Raw genomic sequence first — 17,983 nt, 5'->3', positions numbered from 1 at the left:
TGCTGCCACCCTAAAACAATGTACTAGTGAAGCTTAATCGAAGTTAACAAGGTGTAGTACCTGGGATGGACCAGGGTGGGGTGTCCTGGCTCCTCCTTGATGTCAGAGAAAAGACGGTTGAACACCAGAGTAGGAGGAGATGTTTTCCCCTGAGAAAACAAAACACACTCATAAATATCACACACTGTAGAAACATTGTCTTTAAAGCTATTGTGTTGCAGTTACAAAGGCATAGAGTGGCATCTCCCATCCACACTTATTGATCTATGCATACAATCATGCAGCTGAACAGATGAATAATCACAACGATCAAGCTGCATGCCCACGCACGCGCGCGCACACACACACACACACACACACACACACACACACACACACACACACGAATACATGGGGAGAAGCAGCAGGAGGAGAAGGGAATGTGATGTACTGCACATGGCGCTCCTGGAGCTATAATCTAATAAAGCTAATATATGCAAGCATACATGTGGATGAGGGATGATCCATCAGGTATCAGCTGAGTGTGTGTGTGTGTGTGTGTGTGTGTGTGTGTGTGTGTGTGTGTGTGTGCGCACGTTTTGGAGAAAAAAGATAATCATGGTGAAGAGCTCCCTCCTATGTGTGTGTGCATGTGAAGTTGGTGTGTGTGCAGCGGTAGGGGGAGGTGAGGAAGCCTTTCAGCCGCTGTATGAGAGTATTTCCTGACAGGTCAGAGAGGAGAAGCGTGCCGCTATGAATGGGTGAGCAGGGGGTGTGTCTGTCAGTCAGAGCGAGGGTGGGGGGTGGCGACCCTGAGAGCTGACCTGTGTGTAGAGGAGAGGGAGGGGGAAGAGCGGAGGGGATGCCGGAGCGGTAGGAGGTGATGGAGGGATAGGCGGAAGGATACAGGGAGGAAGCCGGCGACTGACCTTTCTTGCGGGGTCGGCTTCGGCCAACTTGCTGCTGGGGGAGCAGAGATCTGCTGAGGGTTTCCTCACATGGCTCTCCTCCTCCTCCACTGCCTTCTGAAACATAGAGAGAGAAGGATGGTGGTTTAAACAAACATCAAGAATCACATTTTTTGATCGGACTCACTTGAGTATCTGCCAATACAGAGTCCCAGTCCCATAGTTTTGTAAGTATTATTTTTTTTCTGGATGACATACAGATAAGGGCCATGGTTGGAATCGAACCCGCAGCCACTGCAGCAAGGATGTAGCCTCTGTACATGGAGCCCCCCCCCCCCCCCGGTGTTTTTTTATGTATTAGCCTACTATTATTACTTTTTATTTATTTTACAATGACAGTGACAGTCACACTGACATAAAACAAAGGCTTGTTAAAATACTCTTAACAATTAAAGAGATGCAGGGACTGTGTCAGAGAGCATGAGAACGAGACATGGTAAAAATAAAAATAAATAAAAAATCCAAGCCCAGTCACAGAGGGGAAGAGATAGAGACAAATGGCATTTAAATGATAGGAAATAGAGACAAATGACATCCCAGAGCTCGAAAATGGAGATGAATGGCATTAAAAGTGAGCTGTACGAGTGAGCTACAGCCTGAGTCGGCCGTGATACAGTGTCAGAGAAAACGAAGGCAGCAGGAAAAAAGGATAAGAGTAGAAGCTGAATGAGCCCGCTGAGGAGGGCCTATGAATAAAACAAGATGATAGTCAACATGGCTTCAGTGTGGCCTGTCATTATGTGCCTCTGTGCGTGTGATTCATGGTATACATGCAACACAGTCGGAGTCAGCCTTTCTCTCAATGTGAAGACATATTTGTGTGTTGAATGTTTATGATTCATTGTGTCAGCTTCGTACCCTCTGAGCCATGTGTGTTCAGTAAATACTGCTGGCGCTGCCCCTAGTTGTGTGCGAGTGTGTGTCTGCACGTGTGTTTTTTTGAGCAAATCCAGGACACGCTCAGCGAGACGCCACAAGCTGATGGAGTTGATGCTTATCTGCGGCAGACAGTCCTGACACTACTCACAGGCTGCCTGCAGTTCTCTCACACACACACACACACATTTTTGAGCAAACTGACAGGTAGCACAGGCGCCAGAAGACCTTCCAGCATCGCAATATGAACCGCGAGGTAGCCCACAGCAACAGACTGAGGGATGGAGAAGGGAGGTGTAGAGAGGAGAGAAGGTGGGAGGAGAAGAAGAAACAGGAAAAAAGAAAATCCAATGGGGAGAAAAATGCAAAAGCAGAGAGCGGGAGGAAGGAAGAAAGAGTGATAGAGGTTACAGAAAGCATCAATAATTGACTTACTAGCCTCTTAAAGCCATCTTTAAACGTTTATCCACAGAATGCACACATACATACACACACAAACACACACATATTCAGAGTAAGACACTGAATAATAAACAGACTGCCTATCATCAGCTGGACTAAAGGATTTCTCTTTGCACAGTATCGGCAGTATCGCCATTACCAAAGCTGAACGGCCTCACAACAGTACAACCAAATTACTGTGACATCCAGGTATTAGCCACCTCCCATTCATATCAGCCACTAGCCTGAGTAGCAGCTTTATTTAGCAGCTTTAGCATTCATAAATAATAATTATACTCTTGTTAAAGCTCATTATATTTATTTTATTTCATAATTTTCACATTTATTTACTGAATCTTAAAGAAGACATGGATTTATTTAGAAAGGGGTGATTTTTGGAGGCATCGGGTGGCTCAGTGGATAAAGCAGGCGCCCCATATATGAAGGCAATGTCCTTGCTGCAGCGGCTGCAGTTTCGATTCCAGCTTGCAGCCCTTTGCTGCATGTTATCGCCTCTCTCTCTCCCCCTTTCATGCTAGCAATCTTCTGTCCTATCTAAAAAATGCCAAAAAAATAATCTTTAAAAAAAAAAAGAAGTTTTTCACTTAATGCTTTTCCCGAAATCTAATAGTTTCTTGCAACTTGTGGATTATTTCTCACGAAGTTGCTCACTGCTTTTCTTCCTGTGTTTTTGAAAGAAATCACAGCAATTTCCTCAAGGTTCGAACGTGTCTGAAAGCAGCACAAGAAAAGTGACGTCACTCCAAGTTTCAAAGGGTTAATCTAAAATCATAAAGTTTATGTAAACGGGTTGAACAAATGAGATACACCGTGTTACTATGTCTGTCTAAGAGGTGTTAGATGTATCGATGAACTGTGAATGGAGCCCAGCTCGCTGTTTTCCCCTGCCTCCAGTCTTTACGCCAAGCTAAGAGAAGCTATATTTGTCCTCACTCCATCCCTGAACTCAACACACAATAACACTGACTCAGTGCAGAGAGAAAGAATAACCATCGCATTACATACATCATAGTAACTGTACTGTCTGCATCTACACCTGTCTAAGATGAAAAGAAAAAAACACAGCCACTCTGAGCTCTAGTTTATATGTGTGCACTGTATGTAGGGGATAGTCCCTTATTTACAAGGGCATGGATGAATGAGCATGTGCATGCAAATGTAATAGGCCGGAGCCATATGCATAGCCAGGTGTGCCTCTGTGTGTGTATACAGAGGGGGGCTCGTCCTTTTACGAGCACTCGTGGTTGGTGTTTTTTCCTTTTTTCTCTCCAGAAGGCAGCACTGCAGCACTGAAGAGGAGGGAGGGAGGGACTGAAAGGGAGGTGGAGAGAGAGAGAGAGTGGGACGATGGGACGAGGTTGAGATAGAGGGAAGGGTGGAGGGGGAGTTGACAGAAACAACAATAAACCCACTGCAGCAGTGTGGAGGCGAGCTGGGTCGTCGTGGCTTGATTCCCTGTAATATCAAGGTTGTCTGAATGTGTGTGTTTTGATGGCTACTACATTCCCCTAATCTTAAACCTGTCACACCCCCTGCACGTGTGTGTGTGTCTGTGTGTGTGTGTGTGTGCATAAGAGGCAAACACACACAGAGGTAGAGAGCATGAGGCCAAACTGACATTAACACCAGGTCATCCAGAGGTCTTTCATCTGCTTGACCTCGACGACAGCAGATGCTCCGCTGATGAGACAACTGACAGCTCATTAAAAGGTAGGTAGGTGTGTGTGTGTGTGTGTGTGTGTGTGTGTGTGTGTGTGTGTGTGTGCATGCACACAAGAAAAAACACAAGAGTGTACATGCTTGTGTGTGTGTGTGTGTGTATCCACATATAGAACATACATGTAGTATACACTCATAGAAATAAAGGTTCCAAAAGGGTTCATCATGAAGAGCTGAGGTTCTTCTGAGAAAGGTCCTTTCAGGGGTTCTTTATATGAAGAGTTGCTGTTTTATTAGGCCTCCTCAGAGGGTTCTCAATGAAATCCTTGGAATATAAAAGAGTTCTTGATAGAAACCCCCGGGTGGGCTCTAGATAAAACCCTCTGTTGAGCTAATGGGTTCTGGGTGAAACCTTTCACAGATGGTTCTGGATATTACCCTTTATGTTGTGTTCTAGGTAGATCCCTCTGAAAGTGTTCCGGATGGAACCAGAATAAAAGGCTCTACAGGGAACCAAAAATGGTTCTCCTACTGGAACAAGATGTAGAAACCTATATGGTTCTAGTTGGCATCTTTATTTGTAGGTGTATGTGTGTATGTTGCACTAATGGTTGCCTGTTTCTCCCTGCATTTCTTGCTAACCTGACAGCTTAACGCCCACCGCCCACCCACACACACACACACACACACACACACACACACACACACACACACAAGTGCATGCATGCACGCGCGCGCGCGCACACACACACACACACACGCTCATTATTCCTGCTGCTCTATTCCTTAATGAATGTGTGCGGGTGCAAACGTTTGCACATTTCAGCAGAGCTGTTTTTCTCCCCCCGTTGCCCATCTCTCTTGTCCCTTCCACCTTCCCACCCCCCAGCCCTGTTTTATTACACACACACACCACGCTGCTACCTAATCTACAATAATGAAGCACCTCTTCTCTGCGACACACAAACACGCATGTACGCACACACGCGCACACGCACGCACACACACACACACACACACACACACACACACACACACAAACAGCCCCTAACCCCCCTACGTCTCCAGCCCTTTGTCAGGCCGAAGCTCGCCGTATGACAATGTGGATTAGCATTCCACACACTCGCTCAGCTGAACTCTGCCCTGTTGTTCCTAATCACCAGCCTGCCGCTGCAGCCACACACACACAGTTCATCCCACCACCATACAGCAAGATGAAACATACTGCTCTAGACACACACAGCCATGTGAACTTTTACAATGACCTATTTCCAGAGCCACCATCAGCACACGTGACGTTTCTGCAGCAGACGCATTAATGGAGCAGAAAGTGTTTTTTTCTGTGTAGCCTGAGTGCTGTTAAATCCAACAATAACAAGCACCACTATACTACACAGACATCCATGACCGGAACATTACCATACACAGTCTGGTAAATGCAGGCGGAGAGTAAAATGCACTTCAGTGGCGGCTGTGTATTTCTACCGCGAGCTCCATCTGTGCTTCCCACTGCAGAGCGCTAACATCTCATTTACACCACAAATACTTGTTGCCTCTTTTCTCTTCTAACTTGAAATTTGCTGCAAAGGGACATTTGAAATGGAGGCTGACATTCAGTGTCATTTTAAGCTTGTGCCCCAAGCAATTACATTTTTTCACTTCAGTTTTTTAAACTAGAAATTGTGCTCAGAGCGTTAGATTTCATAATTGGCTGTGCTAGTGAAAGCACCAACGCATCATTCATGAGGAGACGATTTCTGATTGGGGTGAAGGCTTTCAACTCCACAAAAAGTTGACAGTTTCTGTGTAGCAGAAGACTGCAGAGGATCTTTTTTTTTGCTCGTCAGTCTCGGCTCGTACTCACAGACAACAAGAAGAATCTGGTTTTCTTTCTACTCTCGGTGTAAGTCATATCTAAGGAACATGAACACACACACGGGCTGACATACAGAGTGAAAACAAGTCCGAGGTCAAGCTCTCCTCCTCCCCACTCCAGTCACATGGACAGTCCAGATGACTGCCGTCTCACTACATACATACACACACACACACACACACACACACACACACACACACACACACACACACACACAGTTACAGGCTATAAATACACATGCTGTCTCCATACATGTATAATAAAACACATCCCCCCCCACACATGTACACACGACAGCGATGCATTTTCCATGAAGCAAATTGGCTCTTACTTTGAAAAATTTAGGAGAAAAGGAAACACAAGCTTCCTCACATTCCAAAACAAACCATAAGCTGAACGTGTCTTTCTTCTAAAGCAAACATGGATCAAATCTAAATTGCGATGCGTTGTCACTTCAGTTCAATGATTATATGATGCTGAGAAGTCGTATGATATTTTAGACTTCATTATTAGCTGATAGTGCTGTTGACACATTACTAGAGTTTCTAACTTCAACACGTATCAATATTTGATTAGAAAAAATGAGGGGATACAATTCAAATTTCATCTGAAAAGAGATAAATATATTGAGGCTGTAATATGAAACAGAACAGCAGGTTGACTTTGGTAAGCATTAAAGACCATTGAGAGCAAGAAAACACAGCTGATATCATTAATGCCGAAAAATAAGTATTGAAACATTTCTGATGTGCAAAACTTTTGGCAACAGAATTAATTGGCAACTATTTGATCATCTATTCACTGTTTGAGTTACTAAACATTTTGTTTGTCCCAGTTTTTTTATATCTGAATATTGACATTCTTTTCTCCTTTGACATGGTACACTTAATATTTTTGGATTTTGGGCTGTTGTTGGTTGCGACTACCAGCTGAAGAAGATGCATTAAGTTATTATGCATTCAAAATCTATTAAATAAAAACGAAGTAAAAGAAGGTGATATTAAAGGTTGTTTAATAAATTTGTATGACTGAATTTGTACAAATTCAAAGGTAGTATAATGAAGGGTTTAATGACTTAAAAGAAGTCCAGTTATATTTTTATAATAGTGTAGATTTCTTTATATACCGGTTACGCAAGCGGGACTAAGTAACAACACAAACAAAAACAACAATATAAAAAAGTTGCTATCATAACAGTAAAATTGTTATTTTTAAACCCTGGTATCGGCCCAAAACAGAGAAAATAGTCTGCAGATTAAATGATTAGTTGCAGCCTTAGATGCAAGTTTATTGCCCAAATCAGTGTGCTCCTTTTTTTTGCATGACTCTATTCTTTAGAGAATATGTCACTGAAATGATAGCGTAAAACTAACAGGATATAACACACAAACACAAGCGGTCTCAGCACGCCGAATGGAAAATCTTATCTAGGGCACAATAAAAAAAAAAAAGTGTGCACGCCTTGGTCCGACCTTTCATCTCAGAGCAGCAGGCCTCGTGTGCATGTGTGTGTGTGTGTGTTATTAAAATGTATTTAAATCCCTTTTTGTGCCCTTGAACATAAACACTGTTGGGCCCAATTGTCTTCACATCTGTTGGAACGCGGGCATCAGTGATCGCGGATGAAAACTGAAACAAACCCCAGGCGAGCGCCACAGTCTCGCTCATGGGACAGAAACAGAGGGGTTCACAAAAACATAACTGTGCCACCCATCCTCCCGCTTCCTCCTCCCCCCTCTGAGCCATTCATGAGCCTGGCATTCAGAGGGAGGGGAGGGGGGAAGAGGGATGGCGGCGGGCAGCAGAGGAGGACAGAGTAATGCAGCTCATTCTCCTTTTTTCTCTCTCAGGAGGAAGTAAACAGCCTTTATTTGGGTGCCTTTTCATTCGGCCTCAGACAGCGAGAGAGGAAAGGAGGAACACACACATACACAGACAGTCAGTCACGCCCTGTCTGTTTCTAGACCACATCCTGTTCTGCTGCAGTCGTCAACTGTGTCAAAGATCAAGCTACAGATACACAGATATATATACTTCCTGGCCCGAGCCATGCAATAACAAGATACTGAAGCACCCCCCCCCCCAAGGTGTGTGGTGCAGAAACTTTTTAGGTCCTCTTTTTAAACTCAACGAATATCACTTTGTCCTCAAAGGTGCATCCGTCTTTGGACGATGGGGCTAAAAAATAATGACGTTTAGGCTATATAGCAATCAATACATATCTCGATATTTTGAAATCTTGTCAGAACTGCCATAGACTACTAAAATCAAAAATTATTACATTAACAACAGTTACAATAACATTGCATAAAACAGCTTTTGTCATTTAATAAAGTTAAATTAACTCTTGTCTCACTTGTCTTGTGCTGTGTTCAGCACGTGTATTTTTTTTTAGCATTTTTTTGGGACATGTTCTTGTTTGACTGTTGTCTTTGTACTTAATAAAAACAATTTTAGCTTATTTCCAGGTAATTTTCCTGTAACTTTTACTATTTTTTTGCTAATTTTTGGGCCATGTTTTGTTAAGTTGCTTGTTACCTTCTCCCCATGTTTTTGAAAGAAATCAAACCAATCTGCTCAGGTTTCAAAGAATTAAGTACTGCTTAAAGTCAAATTAAATCTTACTATAATTAATGAGTCAAAGCGAAGCCACTGGTGCAGCTCATCTCGGGCCAGAAGTGTAGACGTTTCTGCTGTAAACTTTTAATTTTCAGTCAACAGTAAGATGTTAGCAGATATCAGAGTTAAACTGTCACCATGGGTAATTTAAATGTAGGGATTTATTGACTATGAACAGAAAACAAACTAAAAAAGCTCTCCAATTTATGCGTTAAAAGTATTTGGTCCCACTACTGCTGAATGTTACCAAAATGCAACTAAATAGAAGCCATCTGGAGCTCTGCTGATACAAAAACACATGTGTTGACTGCTCACACATTATCCTTCAGGAGAGTGTGGTCTGAATGGGTGGAGTAGTGTGTGCGACATATGTTTGTGAGTCTTTCAGAGAAGAGTGCAAGAGAACGGAAACGCCGAAGCAACTCTCGATGGCAATTTATCCTCGAAGTCAGTGATAACGTACTTTTACACGTTCCATGTGGAACAAGCCATGATACATGGAAAATATTTGATGTATCGCCTACCCCTATTTTGGAGTCCTGTTTTTTAGGTGATTTACTGGGGACCAGTACTCTGGTGGTCCCACCTGCCCCCTCCACACACACACAAACACACACACAGACACACAGGCACTGGAGGCTTTTATATGGAGGTCTTAATCCAATAAGCCATTTATCCATGGACTGGGAGCCGCACTTTGTTTCAGCAGCCAAATCAATAACAGCCCACAAGGGAACCAGGCAGCAAAGTGGGGCATTTAAAGGAATACACTTTTTTTTGGTGGAGGCTCTCTAATTAACTCTGCACTGTGAAATGAGATGACTGGTTTGTTTAGTGCTCGAATATTTTATCTGTTGTGTATAATGGAACAGAGGCAAAAAAAAGTATATTTGAACGTGCAATAACAGCATTTATTTTTCAATCACTTCAAGTCGAGAGGCAGCAATAATCTTTTCATGTCTTCTGCTGTGACCCTTTCACTTGGTGCTCAAAGGAAAAAAAAATGTATCTCTTACTGTATGTGCTGAGAAGGTTGATGAATGTTTTTTTCTTTGACATCAGCCTTGGAGGAAGAGTTAAAGCAGTAAAACAGTAAACAGTAAAACAGAGCAGGGCACAGATGAGGACAGGTCTGACAGGTGGACGGTTAGACAAACAGGTGGCAAGAGGAAAAACAGGCAGGCAGACTGCCAAGACAGATGAGGAGACAAACAGACACCATGTGACTGTCTGTCTGTTTGTGCCTTCCCCTCCAGACACACATACACACACCTGTTCCTCCCGCTTTCCAAACACAAAGAGAAAGAACAGACCCAGACAAGCTCACTGATAAGCATCAGCCAGACTAGTCATGCCAGAGTCTCACTCACACACACACACACACACACACACACACACACACACAGGCAGATAAGGACAGGTTCATTCCCGACTTGCTTTGGCTTCGGGCCTCGGGCACATTTTTGCGCCACATGGGCACTCTGTCTAGACAGTCATCACATGCACGTCAAACACACAGCCTTTCCCCTCCCTGCCAACGTGTTGAGCTTCTTCCTCCACAGCTACAGTCAGCCATTTTACAATCCACACACCACAGCCTTCATACACCAATGGGAACCAACAGACACACACTTCATGGGAGTCTATGGGCGTAAAAAATGGAGTTATGAAAGGTGATTGTGAATCTACTGTCCACCTACTGCTTCACCGCAGACAGGAGTTAAATCTGAAAACCAGCTATTTCTCTGCGATCCTTCACAGAAAAAAAAGAAGTCTCTTTAAGCTCTCTCGATCAATTTTTCTATTCATCTCCCTCCCTCTCTCTCCCACCTTCCCTCGCCGTGCTCCGTTTCTCATGTTTCACAGTCAAATCCCAGGCGGCGGCTCCCAGTCTATATTCACAGCAGTACATGAGGAGGGTTGTAATAACGTTACCTCATGAATGGACAAATTGTCTGACTGGAATACACTAGGCAGGTCAAGGTAACCCCCCCCCCCCCGCGTCACACACAGTATATATTAAAGGTGGTGAAGAGTACTAGGGCTGCATCTGAAGACTGTTGTCATTATAAATTAATCTGCTAATCATTTTTTGGATCTATGGATTAATTGTTTGGTCTATGAAATAGCAGAAAATGGAAAAAAATAAACTATTTTAAAAAGCTCAACATGTGTATTTTGCTATGGTGGCATGCTCCACAGGTACCCATGTTTGGCTGTTAATATCACAGATATCTGCTCATGATCTCAATCATAAATCGGACAAATTCTGGGACTTAAGAAATCTTTTTTTTCCTGTCATATACCTGTTTTCTTCCTGCTTTTAATACGTTTTTATATATTGCAGCATCTCTTGATGATTTGGGGTGGGATTTTTCAGTTGTGTTTTTTCCCCTTTTTTTAGTTGCTGTTGATGGTAAAGAGTTTGTTTCTGTTTGCAAAATTAAATATTTTTTGAAACTATCCTTGAAGCTTAACATTTTATCTCCAGATATCTTGTTCTGTCCATCATTACAGAACAAAACAAATATTAAACCCATTATTATAAAAGACTAAAAAAGCATCAAATATCCACATTTGAGGGGCTGAAACCAGTGAATTCTTTGCCATTTATGTTTAATAAATACATAAAATAATGAACTATCAAAAATAGTGCAGACCAGTTTTCTGAACACTTATTTTACTAACCATTTTAGACAAAAAAGTACTCTAATAATCCAAGGTTTGTCCATCCCCACATTATTTTCACTCAGCTGTCCAACCTCATATTAAAATGCTAATCTGGCTACATAATTGAGTAATATTAAGCACCTAGTTGCCGTAATCATAACAAAGATGATGCTGGTTGATTAGCTGGCTGACAGAAAACTAATGACACCTCTGATCATTAATCAGTTAAGTCGTTTAGTAGGTAGAAATACCTCATCATGAGGATTATTTAATTTTTTGACTGTCAGACAAAATAAGTAAGTTTAACAAATCAATTCAAACTTTGGTGACCTCAGAAAGAAATCAGTGACGTATACTTGGTGATTTACTGATGCCAGATATAATGGATTGTTGCAGCCCTCGTACCAGCGATGAAATATTACTCAAAGGCATGTTGCAAGTGTAAACAGTCTAGACGTTACATCAGAGGAAAGAAGTGCAACTAAATTGTGTTACTCGTCAAACACCAACCTCAAGCACTATGATTAATAGTCATGAACAGACGGAGCATCAGATTATTCATGTAGCTTTATGAGAAAGCAAATATGATTCTGCCTTGTAAAAGACAAACAGACTGTAGATTGAGAGATTGATGATATCTGAAATTTCCTGTTTACCCCTCTAATAGTGGGGAAGATAAGCACTCTTTTTCTCACCAGGTCATTTCAAATTCAAAGCAATATTACAAAGGCATGGTGGTCACTCTTAGAATCCTTATATCTACCCTGTACTCCCTTAATATTTGTCATTAGGTCTGACATAATTTTGAAACAGTCTAAAATGTGGCCACTGATGTGCATCTACATGCACACTTATGCACAAGGAAATGTGCTTGAGTCAGTGAAGGGCATTTAAAAATCATTCATGCGCAAGAGAGCATACGGGCTGCATATACATGCGCAGCTTACCGTCTCTAGCACAGCAGCTCAGTGTGTGCGTGTGCTCCACTTTCCTTCCCCAGTGTCCCCCAGAGCGTTAATTACCAAAGCTGTCGGGGCTCACCTATGTGAGTCAACCAGGCCAGGAGACACACACACACAGATGCACGCAGATGCACACAGATGCAAGTAAACAGACATCCCGTCAAAAACAGCAGTGTTGGAGGATGAGGAGGATGACGTAGTTTACTGCAACCATCGTGCACAAATAGGCACACAGACACATGCAAGACACACTTAGTTTTCCCAGGAGGACACGTCAACTGAGAACGAGGCCAGTGGGCTCTTGTCTTGTCTATAGATGACTGTACTCATCCTTTGAGCTTCATCTGGGCCAGTGTGTGTGTGAGTGAGTGTGTGTGTGTGTGTGTGTGTATGCTTTACCATCTCCAAAAACGAAACAGAAAGTCTCTAGAGAAGCTTGTTGCCATGGGATGCTGTTTGGAGGTGGGTTACTGGTTCAAATCCGCAATTCGGGGACGAAACACACACGCATGCACGCACGCACGCGCACGCGCACGTGCACGCGCACGCGCACACACACACACACACACACACACACACACACACACACACACACACACACACACACACCAAAAACATAGATCAGCTGCCTGGTTTTCTATATATGGGAACTTACTATTCGAAAGGATGAAACAACTCAGAGTGCTTGGAGACAGAGGGGAGGGAGAGAGCTGCGGAGAGGACGAGCGTTGCTAAGCAGACTGAAAGCCGAGAGAGGCTGTCAGCAAGCCAGCAATGCACTGCTATCACTATAGAGAGAAAACACAAAATGGAGACACTGCTCAACCCTCTGTCTTTGCAATAAATTACACAGCAGCCACTAAAATGCCTTAAAAAATGCATGCTGAAACCTGCTTCTAACTGCCATTGAGTAGTTAAATGGACTTTTTTATCACCCAGCAACAATAACATCATAATTTGACCTGATTTCCATTTTAAGACTGGCGACTAAAACCCTTCTTTACTGGCCCTACTACTAGTACGTGGCCGTATATCGATCCACGGTTTGTTTACTTCTTCCTCAGCGCAGGAGGCTGCTCTGCTGTAATGTGGAATACTGCAGTAAATGTCAACGCTTGGTTGGTCGTCGCTGTCTGCAACTAAGCCACAGAAGGGGGGAGGAGAGGATGGAGGAGGAAGGAGGTTGAAGAAATAGAGAAAGAGAGAGAGAGAGTGAGCGAGAGGGTAAGGGCCGGGGGGCTGACCCGAGATTTCGTCACAGCCCGACAAAGAGAGAGCTCCACCTGGCCAAAACGCCCCGCAGGGTAAAATCTATCACACACACATGGAAAGAGAGAGTTAAATCCAAACAGGCCCAGGGTCCTCTGACGGTTCTGCAGGGAGCTCCGGTCTCATCCATATTACATGCAGGAGCTTGTTTGAAGCCTCTACTGCTCGTCTCTGCATGGGCAGCTTGGCTTTGCTGTCCAGGCCCCTCGGGCTCGCCTGTCTCTCCCACACAGAAAAACACACACAACTACCGTAATGCAAATCCATCAACTACCATGACTCCCTCTCCCTCTTTCTCTCTCTGTCACAAGCTCTGGTTTTCAAGTCTCTGAAGACAATTCTCTCTACTTTCACAATGGCTTGTGGACTACAAAATGTACTAGATACATTCACTTTTAATCTGAAAAAATTTGAATTATTAAAGAACAGAACTTCAAAACCTACACACAGAAATCTACCAGCATTTAGCCACCCTGTCTGTATTGATATTAAAGGGACACTTTGCTGTTTTTAACCAGTGTGGGCAGCATGTGTAAATGAACTGTGGTAAACTTCCCTCCATCTTACTTGTAGACAAATATCCCTCCTACCACCTGGCGAAACTCTGGCGGATGACACAAACTGATGTAAAATGAGTCATTGGGCAACATTTTGCCGGCTCTCCTGGTCTGTTGCTGGAACTAGAGGGTGTACTTACCAATGCCGGACAGACCTGCCCCTCTCGCTCTCTCCCTCTCAAACTCTGACCGAAATCCGATTAAACTGTGAAACTAGGGAGTGCTGATGAGTGCAAATTTTTTAAGATTGTGCTACTACGTTGCATATTTCTCAGCTCAAATGTGTTCAGGAACATGTTTTAGTGCACTGTTTAGCTGTCATTGCGAGAGTTTGTGAACGGGAAAGTAGGTGCCTCCCCTACACAGTGAAAACGGAGGCCAAAATGTGTTTGATCACATGGTAAACTAAGCAGCGCTGATCAAATATAAACCAAGATTCTGTCACTGCGTTCACATTTCTCGCCTCATATGTTTTCAGAACCACATTAAAGCTTACTGTTTAACTGTATTACAAGATCATTTCTTGCCGGCTGACTGCCATTGTTTCACACTGACAAGTCTGCATTAATAGGTCATCTTTCCAGCAGTGAAATACTTCTTTAATGTGCCAAAACATTAACAGGTAAACCCACATGCAAACTTGATCACCAGACTTCTTCACTGAAACAGTCACTGTCTGTCTGAGGCAGGCTTGACAACAGCCCAAGAAAAGCGCGGTTGGGTTTGGTAAATGTTATAACGGGTGAGTCAGAGCTCTAAGTGAACACACCTGGGCTTAGATCAAACAGACTGTGTGAGAGACCGGGATGGTGATAAATCTCTGTCCTGGCTCCACAGTGACGCTGATGAGTGGAGAGCAGACCGCAGCACTGATGGAGCACCGTGACTCACGCTGCAGGATAGGGTTGGCGTGGTGACGGGAGGAAGTTGCTGATGGTGGTTGTGTTCATGTGTGTGTCAGTGTGTGTGTTTCTGGCTGTGTTTGACCCTTTGACTTCCTTTAATCACGGACTGTGGACTGTGTCATCTGCACTGCATCCCGTGCTTCTGTGTATATTTGTGTGTGTGTCATCCCTCTAATAAGAGATGTAATCATATGGACACGTCAGGGTCAAAGTCTGGCTCACTGTCATTCACCTCTGATGACACAAAAAGTTTTGGATTCAAAATTTCAACAGTAACCTTCACTGTTTTCTGCTTTTCAGAATATAAAACAAGGCTGCTTGCTTGCATGCCGAAAGCAGCTGACAGAAAAGGCAACCTTGCCAGATTTTGCCATCATTCAGCTGGAGGCTACATTTGTTCCTTCAACATGAGTCACAGCTCAGAAGAACTACTGTACGTATGGCCTCATCTGGGATCAGGATGTGTCTCAGCCGGTAAATTCTGATGGTGATGACAAAGAAAATGTCTGGCATAACAAAGTGCACTTGTCATAGGAACTAGTTAAAATGTAGCCAGACTGTAAACCACAAGGCAAAGCTTCGCTCTTCAAAGGGTAAAGTCAAGGGCAATAAGGCTGCGCGCGGGCCAAGTTGCCCCAGCAGCGAGGCTGTTTTAATACGAGCAACAGCAAGAAAAAAAACAAAAAGAGCGGGGCACGCAAAGAGCGAGAATCAGTGCCACATGCTCAACAAGAGTCGCACACACAAGCACACACCACTCTGTTGCTTGGGGACAGTTAAGAAGGACTACTAGCATGCAAGGATGCTGAAGTGCTCTCACCAGTCTCAATGCATGCAATCCTTAAGCTTTCCTAGCTGAAGTATACTCGGATAAAAATATACAATATACCATTAATAAAAGCTGTAATTAATTGCATCTGGGGGTCAACGACCTCAAGGATTGTCTACCACTTAGTTTGCCCTGTAAAAGGAGGTGCAGAGGGGCCGCTGAGGAACCAGAGCGAAACAGTCCTCTATTTACAGGATCTAGATGAGCTGGTATGGACCCCTGAGGAGCATGAGGCAAAGAAGACTGTATGTTAAAACATATCAGAGACAGATTATTCCCATGAGCGGCATCACTGCAGGTGGGAATAGTGGCGAGATAAACACATCACCATTTGTCAAGGTGAAGGAAGAAAGAGATTGAAGGCTGGGCGAACCACAAAACATCACTTGTTTCACCTTCACTAATGTAGTCTGTTTCCCGGTTGCGAACTTTACGGCCTTGCCCTGAGCAACATCAGTCAGGCCCCTGGTGAGATAAGGATTTACAGGGTATAGAGGCTGCCAGCAGTGGAAGGGAAAGAAACAGTTGGAGGGCTTTTGATGTTAGTGGAGCAAAGGTGAGACTGAAAAATACGGGACTTACAGGGCAAGTAATCACCTACCCAAGCTTGGCAAGTTTGCATCACACCAGAGTTTGCTGCACTATCTGCTTTCATCTGGTGCGTAGGCTGAAGGTCAAAACAAGCCTGGGCCACAGCGGCACTTAACTTGGCTGCCATTGTTGTATGCAATTAAAGGGATACTTTACTGAGTTTCATCCAGCTTTTCAGAACATTTTTTCAATGCCCCGTTTTTCAGAAATGGTGAGTTTGTGAACGGCACACTGCTTTCTGCACAGTGAAATCAGAGGCCAACAAAACAAAGATCAAATGGTAAAACTAAGCAGCACTAATCAAATATAAACCAAGATTCTGTAACTGAATTGCATATTTCTCGCCTCAAATGTTTTCAGAAACATGTTTTAGCTTACTCTTTAAATGTAATAGGAGATCCGACATTGTTTCACATGGATAAGTCCACATTATGTCACCCACCAGTGGGCGCAAACCATTCTGGCAGTTGTATATTTTCTACCTCTTGAGCAAAAGAACCCTTTTTTTTTTTTTTTTTTTTTTTTTTTACAGTTTTCTCTGGTCATGTAGCACCAATTTGAAAAGTATGTGCGTCTTCCTGCTGCAGAGACTAGCTAGTTTTATGTGAGGGCCTTCTTTATATCAGTGAAATAATTCTATAAGCATGTGGAGGCTAAAAAAAACCCCATAAAAACGAGGACACCTTTCCAGACAGTGCAGGCAAAATAGTTTCTTATGAAAATGACAAGCCATTATGAAACATGCAAATAAATTAACAGCAAAGTGGAGAGATGGGGATTCTTTTAATCATACAAGATGACTAGTATCCCCCTGATTTCTCTGTGTTTGCAACATGCATAATTGATCAGTGTAGTGGTTGGGCTTAATGTGTTGTGGATGTGCCGGGTGGCAGCCCAGCGGGACTCATGACACGCCTTTGATATCCACTGTTTATCTCCCTGTCTGGGAGACTGGAGCTGTGGGAGAAAATACAAGAGACATAGTCTAAGTGCCTATATGGTGTGTCTGCTGTGTATACGCTGCTCCTATGGAAAGTGCCGTCTCTGGGTCTCTCCATTTAGATCTTCATTAATCACCGTTCCCACCGGGAAGGCGGCACAGAAGAGCCTTTCAAATGCAAACGTGATCGCTCTGCTTGCACACAACACGCACAAGCTGGCAGTCTCCCACAACCCTTTTACAGTATACCTCCCTCGCCTACAACTCCCTACCCCCAACGTCCACACACACCCTGCTCATCTGACTGTCTCCCAGGGAGACCAGACAGTGGACAGTTAATCTTCTCATCAACACATCGATTAATTAATACCAAGGCTCCTCATTATTCCGGTCTCACGCAAAACAACCCTGGCAAGCTAGTCGGACGTACTACGATCCAAGCCCCTGTCTCTTCTTATAGTCTTGTTTGAACTCGTAGCCCATTATAGTCGCCTCTCTTTCACTTGCTCTCCTTTTCCTCAGAGGCAACAAACTGGTCTGACGCCCCGAGGGGGGAGAACCAGAGCGCAGTGAACATGCAAACAGGCTGTCAGTCCAGCACTCTTTTAAAAGCCCACAGGACATTTGGCTGGGCGGGGCTAAGCCAGTTTGTTTAGTCTATGAGACTGTTGGCAGACGTGGCAGGAGGCTCCGCTGTATCTGAACCGGCCTATCTCTGCTACCTGCTGCTGTGGCGAGCTCACATCAGTCCTGCAGCCACATGTGGTGCCTCATGCAAGACACAATTTACTAAAACATTTTCTCTTATTTTTGCCAGTATC

At 43.7% G+C, this 17,983-nt stretch overlaps 1 protein-coding gene across 1 annotated transcript in view; it reads right to left on the bottom strand.

The window, feature by feature from the left end:
• The window catches only part of skila (SKI-like proto-oncogene a), a 45,410-nt gene that overhangs the window by 14,602 nt on the left and 12,825 nt on the right, over positions 1–17,983 (bottom strand). Inside the window, exons 3-4 of the mRNA XM_042496984.1 lie at positions 909–1,004; positions 61–149 (exon numbers count right to left, since the gene is read on the bottom strand). Coding sequence (XP_042352918.1) covers positions 61–149; positions 909–1,004 — 185 coding nt within the window. The remainder of the gene's footprint in view (positions 1–60; positions 150–908; positions 1,005–17,983) is intronic.

Source organism: Plectropomus leopardus, chromosome 12 (assembly GCF_008729295.1).
Source record: "Plectropomus leopardus isolate mb chromosome 12, YSFRI_Pleo_2.0, whole genome shotgun sequence".
Lineage (NCBI taxonomy): Eukaryota > Metazoa > Chordata > Actinopteri > Perciformes > Serranidae > Plectropomus > Plectropomus leopardus.
The sequence above is the reverse complement of the archived record's forward strand: the minus strand, read 5'-3'. Positions and strand labels throughout refer to the sequence as shown.